Source organism: Cololabis saira, chromosome 22 (assembly GCF_033807715.1).
Source record: "Cololabis saira isolate AMF1-May2022 chromosome 22, fColSai1.1, whole genome shotgun sequence".
Classification (NCBI taxonomy): domain Eukaryota; kingdom Metazoa; phylum Chordata; class Actinopteri; order Beloniformes; family Belonidae; genus Cololabis; species Cololabis saira.
In genome coordinates, this window is record NC_084608.1 from 9,062,686 (window position 1) to 9,075,052 (window position 12,367).

At 43.5% G+C, this 12,367-nt stretch overlaps 1 protein-coding gene across 1 annotated transcript; it reads left to right on the top strand.

Moving 5' to 3' along the window:
- Window positions 1–6,024: 6,024 nt before the first annotated feature.
- Window positions 6,025–10,150, top strand: rmdn1 (regulator of microtubule dynamics 1). Its single transcript, XM_061713666.1, has 10 exons — window positions 6,025–6,243; window positions 7,099–7,204; window positions 7,299–7,383; window positions 7,886–8,045; window positions 8,127–8,216; window positions 8,753–8,808; window positions 9,032–9,119; window positions 9,252–9,282; window positions 9,376–9,509; window positions 9,582–10,150. Exons 1-10 carry the CDS (start codon window positions 6,109–6,111, stop codon window positions 9,621–9,623), a joined length of 927 nt encoding a protein of 308 aa, XP_061569650.1. The 5' UTR covers window positions 6,025–6,108; the 3' UTR covers window positions 9,624–10,150.
- The last annotated feature ends 2,217 nt before the right edge of the window (window positions 10,151–12,367 follow it).

The following is a 12,367-nucleotide window of genomic DNA, read 5'->3' on the forward strand; positions in this document are numbered from 1 at the left end:
GGAGAGGGACGTTAATAAAATATTCAAAAAACAAAACCCCCGCAAAGCAGCAGGACCGGACTCTGTCTCCCCATCCACCCTGAAGCACTGTGCCGATCAGCTGTCTCCGGTGTTCACGGACATCTTTAACACCTCCCTGGAGACATGCCATGTGCCAGCCTGCTTCAAAAGCTCCACCATCATACCTGTCCCCAAAAAACCAAGGACCACAGGACTTAACGACTACAGACCCGTCGCCCTGACCTCTGTGGTCATGAAGTCTTTTGAGCGCCTTGTGCTGCCACACCTCAAGAAGATCACCGACCCACTACTGGATCCCCTGCAGTTCGCCTACAGAGCCAACAGGTCTGTAGACGATGCTGTAAATATGGCCCTGCACTTCATCCTCCAGCACCTGGACTCCACAGGAACCTACGCCAGGATCCTGTTCGTGGACTTCAGCTCTGCTTTCAATACCATCATCCCATCTCTGCTCCAGGACAAGCTCTCCCAGCTGAACGTGCCTGACTCCACCTGCAGGTGGATCACTGACTTCCTGTCTGACAGGAAGCAGTGGGTGAAGCTGGGGAAACATGTCTCTGACCCTCGGACCATCAGCACAGGATCCCCTCAAGGCTGCGTTCTCTCTCCTCTACTCTTCTCCCTGTACACAAACAGCTGCACCTCCAGTCATCAGTCCGTCAAGCTCCTGAAGTTTGCGGACGACACCACCCTCATTGGACTCATCTCTGATGGTAATGAGTCTGCCTACAGGTGGGAGGTGGACCAGCTGGTGACCTGGTGCGGCCAGAACAATCTAGAGCTCAACGCTCTGAAGACAGTGGAGATGATAGTGGACTACAGGAGGAACGCAGCCCCACCTGCCGCCCTCACCCTGTGTGACTCCCCAGCAGACATGGTGGAGTCCTACCGCTTCCTGGGGACCATCATCACCCAGGACCTCAAGTGGGAGCTGAACATCACCTCCCTCACCAAAAAAGCTCAGCAGAGGATATACTTCCTGCGGCAGCTGAAGAAATTCAACCTGCCAAAGACAATGATGGTGCAGTTTTACACGGCCATCATTGAGTCCATCCTCACCTCCTCCATCACCATCTGGTTGCTGCTGCCACTGTGAAAGACAGGAGCAGCTGCAGCGTATCATCCGCTCTGCAGAGAAGGTGATTGGCTGCAATCTTCCATCTCTCCAGAACCTGCATGCCTCCAGGACCCTGAAGCGTGCAGGAAAGATTGCAGCAGATCCCTCCCACCCCGGACACAAACTGTTCCAGACTCTTCCCTCTGGCAGGAGGCTGCGGTCCATCAGGACCAAAACCTCACGCCACAAGAACAGTTTTTTCCCGTCTGCAGCTGTCCTCGTCAACAAGGCCCCGTTGCTACGCAGCCGCTGCTCTTCTGCCCGGAGCGACGCTTTGTCTCCTCCCCTGCTACACGTCATTCAAGCAGCCAATCAGCACAGAGCCTCATTATCATAGCCCCCCCTTCCCTTAGAATGGAGCACAGAAAAAGAGGTTAGAAGCGGTAAAACTAAAGACATGGCCCACAGGCTGAATTTCTGATTTATGTAGAAAAAACAAGCTTTAGATTGTTTTTAAGACATTCAAGACCTGTTTAAAATATACATTAAATGCCATAATATGTTGTTTAATGTATATTTTAAACAGGCTTTGAATGTCTTAAAAACAATCAAAAGCTTGTTTTTTCTACATAAATCAGAAATCCAACTTCTGGGCCATGTCTCTATTTTTACCGCTTCTAACCTCCTTCTCTATGAGGGATTCTGAGGGGGCGGGGCTATGATAATGAGGCTCTGCGCTGATTGGCTGCCTGAATGACGTGTAACAGGGGAGGACACAAAGCCTCGCTCCAGGGAGAAGAGCAGCGGCTGCGTACACTATTAAAGCGTGTCCCATGCGAGCGAGCGTCAGCGACAAAATCAATTCCATTGCTTTATTTTCTATTGGACTGTCCTAACTGGCCGCGAGTTTAACAGTTTCAGTGTGGACAGAGCGTCCGATGTCACGCAGCTCGACGCGATAGTTAAATTAAACTGTGAATATATTTCACTAACAATAATACAAACAACCAATACATTGAGGGGGAAAAACCCAACAAAAAACAAATAGATACTTGTTTCATATTGTGTATCTTATTGTGAAATTGTTTTACTTTGACTTTTTTTGAAAAAAACAAACATTTCTGGTATTTTTTATACTTCAGTGGATTTATTCAAGTTAAGGTTTTTAGGTGGAGATAAATGATTTATAACATGTTGTAGTGGCCACTCACTAGCAGGACACTGTTTAGTTTCAGTGGGTTAGAATTCACAAGAATCTAGCCGTTATTAATGATGATGATGACTGAAATAAGACTAAAATAAACAACACAAGTTTTTCCTTCGTCCACAAAAAGCGTTCTTCAGCTCTTTTAGTCCCAAACCCCTACAATGTTATAAATGATGTATAACATGAAATAAGTCAATAAAATGTCCTATAAAATCATGTTGATTAAAAGCACTACTGTACGCATCGCATTTTTAGTTTTAGTCTAAAATAAAAAGAAAAGAAAAACCCATCAAAATCCTTTAAAATGTTCTCGTTACATCGATTACTGCACCTCCTACACCAGTGTCTCCCAACCTGGGGTCCGGGCCCCCCCTGGGGGGGTGCAAAACTTTGTCTGCTTTGAAATTATGCAGTTGTAAAAATTATATTCATAAGTCATTCATAAGACATTGTTCGGAATAATTTATGAATGTCTTGAATATTTTTTGTGTTTTTTTATACACTGGTGACAAACAGGAAATGATTTCATTCCATATTATTATATCATTACTCAACATTTAATCTACTCCGACAGGTTGTTAAAGGAAAAATGTTAAAAAATGTTGGTCTCATATTAAAAGAGACATTTTTCAGAAATATTTTTATGTCCTTTTATGTCCTTTTGTGCGTATTTTATACATCTAGTCTACAGAGTAAACCAAAGAGAAATGTATCAAAAAAACATCATTAATGTTAATATTTTCAATTAAAGACTATTTTGGTGCTAGTACGTAAGGGTCGGGGGGCCTGGCTGGTCTTAGACACAAGTAGGGGGGGCTCCAAGGAAATAAGTTGGGAACCACTGTCCTACACCTCCGATCCCATTCATCTGATTTTTATATTTATTTTTCCGATTGATAAGGGCTGTCCGGTCTCTCTATGATCGAAGCAGGAGTTTGGTTCTCATTGCCGGCAGTAAGTCAGACTTGTTCCCAGTGCATGTTGGACTCCGGCAGGGCTGCCCTTTGTCACCGGTCCTGTTCATAATTTTTATGGACAGGATTTCTAGGCGCAGCCAGGGGCCGGAGGGGATCCGGTTTGGGGACCTCAGGATTTCATCTCTGCTCTTTGCGGATTATGTTGTCCTGTTGGCTTCATCGGACCGGGACCTCCAGCATGTGCTGGGGCGGTTTGCGGCTGAGTGCGACGCGGCAGGGATGAGAATCGGCACCTCCAAGGCCATGGTTCTCCATCGGGAAAGGGTGGCGTGCCTTCTCCGGGTGGGTGGAGAAGTCCTGCCTCAGGTGGAGGAGTTCAAGTATCTCGGGATCTTGTTCACGAGTGAGGGAACGATGGAGCGTGAGATTGACAGACGGATCGGTGCAGCGTCCGCAGTAATGCGGTCGATGTACTGGACCGTCGTGGTGAAGAAGGAGCTGAGTCGAAAGGCGAAGCTCTCGATTTACCGGTCAATCTACGCACCTACCCTCACCTATGGTCATGAACTTTGGGTAGTGACCGAAAGGACAAGATCGCGGATACAAGCGGCCGAGATGAGTTTCCTCCGCAGGGTGGCTGGACGCTCCCTTAGAGATAGGGTGAGGAGTTCGGTCACCCGGGAGGAGCTCGGAGTCGAGCCGCTGCTCCTTCACATTGAGAGGAGTCAGCTGAGGTGGCTTGGGCATCTGTACCGGATGCCTCCTGGACGCCTCCCTAGGGAGGTGTTCCAGGCATGTCCCACCGGGAGGAGACCCCGGGGAAGACCCAGGAGACGCTGGAGAGACTATGTCTCTCGGCTGGCCTGGGAACGCCTCGGACTCCCCCCGGAAGAGCTGGAGGAAGTGTCTGGGGTGAGGGAAGTCTGGGCATCCCTGCTGAGGCTGCTGCCCCCGCGACCCGGGAACGGATAAAGTGGGAGAAGATGAGTGAGTGAGTGAGTGAGTGAGTGATTTTTCCGATGGATCTCTTATTGACACATTCAAATATCTATCTTTGGATTTACCCGGAACTTACCTTTAAACCTCACATTGATTATACTGTTAAAAAAGCATATGGCTTTACCGTTCAATAAACTGTTTCACACTTCCTCTCAGAAAAAGTTTAATTTCTCAACTCATACTACCACTTGTTGATTATGTAGATATTGTTTATCAAAATACTCCAGATACCCATCTTAAACCTCTGACTGTATTATTTAATTCATTATGTAGATTTGTGTTACGTTGTCCTTTCAGAACACATTGTTTTATGTTTGATTCATTGAACTGGTTGCAACCCAAATCTAGACGGCAATTTCACTGGCTTCACTTCCTTTTTAAATGTGTTTATTTTCACTGTCCTCCATATTTAAAAGAACTCATGATTCTATATAACTCTCCATACTCACTCAGACATATGAATTTTCCTTTTTTCTTTGTTCCTAGAATTTCAAAAGAGGTTGGTAAAAGATCATTTCATTTTAAAGCTCCATCAGATTGGAATGATCTCCCTCTCTTTTTGCGTTCTATTACCTCTTTTCATTGTTTTAAGCTGTCACTATACTCTCATTTTAAACAAATTTCCTGTTTTTAATTTATTTATGTATTTTTTTGTCCTTTTTTTCTCTCTGTTATGTTATATTCATTTTATTGTTCCGGTTATTTGTATATTTGTGAAATTGTTTATACTTTGACTTTAAAAAAAATAAAATAAAAAAAAGAAATTCTGGTATTTTTTATACTTCAGTGGATTTACAAGTTATACATGTTATAAATGATTTATAACATGAAATAAGTCGATAAAATATCCTATAAAATCATGTTGATTAAAAGCCCTATTGTACGCATCGCATTTTTAGTTTTAGTATAAAAGAAAAATAAAATAAAAACCCATCAAAAACCTTTAAAATGTTCTGGTTACATCGATTGCTGATTAAAAATGTCCGTATCTTTCCCGCAGTGACCGCTATCTATTTTTACCAACCAGTGAAAAGGCTGGGTGTTATATCTATAAAGTTAAATATGGGTTTTTGTGAATTCAATACAGATTACTTGGAGAAAGTGTTTGTTAAATACAAACTTTGCCACCGTACCTCGAGTTTAATGTCAGACTAGGCGAATAAACACGATGAGTGGGTGTGGCTGCCGGGAACATCCACCAAACTAATCCCTGCGGTCCCATATCATCTCCTTTTGACACCCGGAAACTCATTAAAAATAATTTACCTGTTAAAGGCTGTTGAAAAATCCGAAGTGTATTTGTTGTCCTGGTCGCGTATGTTGGCCACGTTTATCTGACAAGAACAGCTGGGCATCCCCGGGGGAGGGACCACCATGACCGCTCCGGCAACATCCTCCGCTGCTGCGACTGGCTGTTACCCTTATAAACGACGCGTCTACTGGCAATTTTAATAAAGTTTAATTCTGTTTGGTACAGTAGTCCTAACTTTGTTTTATTATCAAGAAAACCCCAGAGCTCAACATTTACTCGGAACCTTCCTCTGTGTGTTTCTTATCGGATACATTATGACTAGGCAACGTTTATGAGGCATTCAAGAACGAAATTTTGCGGTATACTGTTAAATTTATTCTGACAGTCTCATATGATGTCTTAGATAGCTCCAAACCCCGTATAACAAAGGGTCGGATACTTTTATCCATACTTACGTCAAACTAATAGAGAAAGATGTGATATATTTTCTGTGTTTCATCGCAGTTTTGGTGTTCGCAGCGGCGTCTGTGTTTGTGCTCTTGAACACCACCTGCTTGTGTTTAGAGGTTGACGCCAGTATGTGATTCGGCTCTTGCTGCTTTTGCACTGTCGTAGACCGGTGATTACAGCTCCTGCACCTCACATCTACTGTACCATGGCTGGACGACTGTTACTGCGGTGTTTGAGCAGGTCCTTCACAGAGTTTACACCCGGAGCCAAAAGTGTTGGAAGGAGAGGAACAAAAAACTACACCTGGACAACTTTAGGAATGACTACCGGTGCCCTGAGTGTAAATAACCATGTCTTCTCGTTATGATCATTTGACAGCTTGTTTTTATTCCCTCCAGGAAGCTTGTATATGAGCATTTATATACATATATGCAATTATGCTTACACTTTTGGCTGTGGACCAAATGTGCTTTTACCTGAAAACTATGGATCAGATGTAGGTGAAAGGGCAGCGGCTTCCGCATAAAGTATGTACAAGTAGATATGTCATGACTGGACTTGAATGTTGAATGAAATCATGATGCTTTTTTTTCTCCACTTATCCTCTCTCAACTGTGCAACATTCACTCAGTAAATATGACTGAGTGCAATGACCGAGCTGCACTGACAGAGTCGGGTTACTCTGGGTCAGCTGAGACTCCTTATTGTCATTGACAGTCACCATTCAGCATCCACTCATACTGGACTGTCTCAGAACATTAGAATATTGGGATTTTCTATAATACAATTACAAAAACAAAAATGTCATACATTCTGGATTCATTACAAATCAACTGAAATATTGCAAGCCTTTTATTATCATTATTATTATTATTTTAATATTGCTGATCATGGCTTACAGCTTAAGAAAACTCAAATATCCTATCTAAAAAAATTAGAATATTCTTGGAATCTTAATCTTAAAATGTAAACTATAATCAGCAATATTAAAATAATAAAAGGCTTGCAATATTTCAGTTGATTTGTAATGAATCCAGAATGTATGACATTTTTGTTTTTTTTAATTGCATTACAGAAAATAAAGAACTTTATCACAATATTCTAATTTTCTGAGACAGTCCTGTACTTCTTATTTGCTCTCCATCATAAATCCTTTCCTTATGTGAGTTTGTATAATTTCCTCTCATGTGCACAGAGTGGACGAGTTGCATTTCTCCTCGGGCTCCCTGGACTGTCATATCTGGGTTATGGAGTCTTTTGCAGGGTGCAGAGTTCAACTGCAGTGTATGCTTTGGAAAGAGGTAGACGAGGAGTGGTTCTAGGAAGGTTCAAAGATACACCATAATACCAAAGAACATGCAAACGAATCGTTGTCTGTGTTTTGTGTCCGAGTAGAGGAAGTCCTGGAGCAGGCGGATTACCTCTACAGCTGTGCAGAGACGGAGAAACTTTACCAGCTGCTGTTGAAGCACAAGGACAGGTAAGCTGAACATCTTGTTAAACCGTTTTTTCATTTATTTTTCAACAGTTTCAAAGTGCATACTATTTGCTTTATGCGTTTCTTGGGATTACTTTATGGTATAACAGGAAAAAAATAACCTACCATAAGTATTTATCCCCATCGTGAACGTCTATATATTAATTTCATACTCATTTGCTGCATTTCACAACATCACCACTAGAGCGCGCCAAAGCAAGACAGTGGGCCACAAATTATATATATTTTTTTAAATGCAATTTTTCTTTCATACAAACCAGATTTAAGCCTGAATTATGGTTCTGCGTCAAACTAACGCAGAGCACACACTGTGACGCCGTCGTGAACCCTTCGGAGTTCTCCGTCACTCCATTTAGCCGCGTCAGTGACGGCGTGTGTTCTGCGTCGACGCGTACCTCGCGCCGTAGGCACGGCGTCGTTTTGATGCAGAACCATAACTCAAGCTTTAGTCAAGAGTTTGTGTGGGTTATGTGTTCCCCTTCAGTGATGATGCAGAGTTCCTGTGGAGGCTCGCCCGAGCATCTCGTGACCTGTCCCTGCTGCCCGATATGAACCAGGAGCGGAAGAAGCAGCTGGTGTTCGAGGCCTTCAGCTATGCAAAGGCAGCTCTGGAGAAGGATGACACATGTTTCGCTGCACATAAAGTAAAAAAAGATGCCTTTTGTATGTATGTACTGGCTGCAGATAGATTAAAGACTAAAGGTGTTTTTTCTCTCTCCTAACAGTGGTACGCTGTGTGTCTCAGTGATGTGGGAGAATATGAAGGAGTCAAGAGCAAAATTGGAAATTCCTACATCATAAGAGAACATCTGGAGGTGAGGCAACTTCTGTGTCCCGTAACGATAGAGCCACATTTATATGGAGCTAGAACAGTCTCATAATTCACAAATGCACACGCCGATCCACAAATGCACAGGACAAGATTCACAAATGCACAGAACAATTCACACGTGCGTAGGACAAGAAACACAAATGTATTTTTGATGCACACACAAATATAACCTGATTTACAAACGTTTTTTTTGTCTGTGAGCTGCGCTGGATTTGTGTGTGACTTTTGAGACTCCCCTGACATGACTCGATCCATAAATGCGTTTTTTTTAAACTCGGAATGATCTGCAACCAATCAGATGTCTTCCTTTGTTTCAGCCAATCACATGAGCGCACCCCACGTGGACGATTTACTCGTAAACCAATCAGATTAAAGGGGCTGGTATACTTGCTGTTGAGCCTGCGTTCGCTTAGCATCTGTGCATTTGTGAATCGGTCTGTGCATTTGTGAATTATGAGACTGTTTTAGCTCCATACAATTTACCTGTATCCTGAATTGAGATGCGTTACTTTTTTGTAGAGGGCCATCGAGCTCAATCCCAAGGATGCGACCTCGTTACACATTATAGGTTTCTGGTGAGTCTTCCTTTTTTTCAAAGTTTGGAAAAGGTGTGGCCTCATGTCATATAGATTTATTGTCATATCGACACCTGGAAAGAGACATTTCTGTCATTTGCTTCAGCCAGTCAACATTTAAGCAGGCTGATGTTTCTTTTCTTTTAGCTCTTCTTGAAAAAAAATCGAATGTCAATCAAAACATTGAGATCTTGTGTTAAAGATGTGGTCTCCTCTCCTTTAGGTGCTTTGCTTTCGCTGATTTGCCGTGGTATCAGCGCAAGGTGGCGGCTGTCATCTTCTCTACGCCACCGACGTCAACATTTGAGGAGGCGAGGGCTTTTTATCCTTTCCTCATCCTTTTTTAAATCTCTAAAAAAGCTGTCAAAGCAGCATCAGGCTGTTTTGTGGAGGATTTAATGTTCGTACATTATAACCGAGTCCTGTTTATCTTCTCCTTTCAGGCGTTGGGATACTTTCTGAAAGCCGAGGAAGGTAGAAGAGAACGTCCTTCAAAGATAAACTGATGAATTACAGAATAACTCCTGACAGTTTAACCCTCACAAAATATCATTTTTCCTCCCGCAGCTGACCCGAACTTCTACAGTAAAAACCTGCTGATGCTGGGGAAGACGTACATGGCCATGAAGGACAGGCAGAATGCCCTGCTCTGGCTCTCAAAAGCGAGGGATTACCCAGCTCTCACTCTGGAGGACAAAGAGGTAGAGACACACACCGCTGCCGCGTGAACACTGTCACTGTGTGGAAACATCACTGTTGTCGTTCCTCCGCAGACCCACAAGGAGGCCGTGGAGCTCCTGAAGACTCTCGGGTGAAGCTCCGGTTCCCCCCGCGAGGAACACCTGGCCCAGCAGGACCTTTGAACTGTTGCTATGAACCAACGGTGTCCGAGATCCGGACACAAGCGTTCAGGTTCAACACATACGAAGATCATTTACTTTGCAGTTACGAGATGTGTTTTTGATCCGGGTGTGGATAACGGGATGTTCACGTTCCTCTTGAAGGTGACGTCACGGGAGACAGGCAGCAGCAGCTAATCGCTGAGCTAATTAGAGCAATGATAAACAGCTTCATACTTGTAACCATGAGATATTTACACAAAGCTATCCATGTACTGTTTAGATTTCCTTTAATCTATGAGATGGTTTCAGTTGCTTTTACGTTTAAATACAACGCGTCTTTTCAGCAGTGTTAATACTTGATTATTTAAGTAAACACTGACCAAAACTAAAATGTTGCAAATGATTCTTTTTTAAAATTTTGTATTAAAAGTGTGTGACTCAGATTGCTTTTTGTGGTTAAATGATCTGCCTCAAACAATAAACCCAAAGTGAGCCAGTGAGGGGGTTTACTCATTTATTTATTTGTATCTCAGAAATCCATCTCTCTCCATTTAAAATGGGCGAAAGCAGATTAAAAATGAATCTTCTATACACATGGTCTCCTGTAAAGGGGCATTCTGTACAGTGTAGTTGGTGTTTACAGTGTATCTACACGCGATATGTTACAATTTGGATTGTTTCAGACGGCCTGAACTGCAGAATCCTCTAATACAATAACATAGTTGAGATATATCATCATGGATCAGCTTTAGTTTCCGGACTCTTGGCGGTCCAGGTGATACTTGATCTGCTCGCGAGCTGCGACTAAGGCGACCTGAAACGTCCCCGCTGTTTCTGATAAGGACAAAGGCATCACAGATTTCCTTCAGAGGAGCGGCGGCTCTGAGTAGTTAATATACTATTTAAGTACCTCATTTACGGCCTATACATTGAATATTCACAGACACAGTTGATTTTCTTTGATTACAGGTTTCTGTTGGAAAGGAAGCACGGAGTTATGCAGTTTCGATGTCTCTCAAACGGCGGCTCCTTTCCCGCTGCAGTAAAAGGTTCAAACCCCTTAATGTAGCTCTTCCACCTGCTCCGCCGAACCCGCGTTATTTACACGACTGATGACCCGATGACCAGCTCGCTGTCGTCTGCAGTGGTCCGGCCAAAAACACAGTGCGAGAGAGAAAACCAGGGGCCTTATGTACTAAGAGTGCGGCGCACAAAAAACGTGCGTACGCCACTTTCAACGCTCACGGTCGGATGTACAAAGAATGACGTGAACGTAGAAAGCTGCGGTCCTTCACTCACACATTAAGGCTTTTGTAAGCACTTTTCTGAGGTTTTGTCCGTTGGCGACACTCACTGGTGATGCAGTGAAGTGCAGAATATGAGGAAACTTAACGTCAACAATAAATTCACGACCACGTGAAGGACATGACAATCCCGACATCACCAGATAAATTACACAAGAGTGGAGCTGCAACAATCTCACAATCAACCACATGATCTGAACAAACAACTAGAGGCAGGAGCTCAACGATGGAACCTGCAAATCCTGATGGAGCTTTGGCTCCGTTAGAGGAACCTGCTGATGGCAGGATCAGGAGCGAGTCCTCAGGGACCAAACTGATCTGCTGGTCCAGGACTAAGACTGAACCATCAGCTGGTTCAGGTACCAAGAGGATCCTCCTGGATCTCTGCCCTGAACTGGACCAGCTGCTCCGGTTCAGACCAACATGATCTTTCAGCTGGAGCTGCAGGTCGGACATCTGTCTGTCGTCATGACGACCGTATGGGAGGACTACTGATAAAAGCCAGATCCTAAACATCCCATAACTGTGTCTGGACAGAAATACATTCAAATTAATTTTGAAGCAAAAATCGGTGTTGTGCCAAAAAGTGATTGCCTGCCAGAATCTGATTTCTTCTGATTTGTGGCCGCGGGAGCGCGCACAGCAGCCCGTTGAGCGAGAGCGCTAAACCGTCAGATTTCAGATTATGAAGCTCAAGAATGAGATCAAGTCATATTTAGGCAGAAACAACTTTTCATTAACTGTATTTGGCCTTCAATCACTTTTTGGCACGACACCTGTCTCTCCTCCTGCGGATGAAACACTCCGAGTTACAGCAACTTTGCTCTTTATTTCTCACGTTTGCACCTCGATAATCCCGTCGGCACAAATTGTCTTTATTTCTGCAGCAGAGGAATCAGATCGTAATGCTTCATGTTTTAAATATAAATGTATTTTGTTCACATTGTTATACTTATGAGAGTGGTGATCGCGGACATCCATAATGTGTAAGACTCAATAAACGTGTACATTGGTCTTAATGCGTCAGTATGACAATAAGCGGAACGAGGAGCCGTTTTTCATCCACCAAAAATTCTGGTGTCGGCTCTTAAAATACAAACAAGAAAAGCAGAGTGTAATGATGCACTAACGCTGCCCATAAACATTAACAAACCCGTACGATCATAATAAAACCACAACTCTTCACCGAACGCAACGCAAAGCAAAGAACACCATAATGTAGGTGTCAAACTGAATCCCAGAAGGGCCGGTGTCCTGCATGTTTTAGATCTTTCCCTGCTTTAACACACCTGATTCTAATTAATCATCGTCACCAACTTGTCATCAAAGTCTGGATAGTTCTGTTGATGACACAGTCACTTGTATCATGGTGCAATGAAGCAGGGAAACATCTAAAACCTGCAGGGACACCGG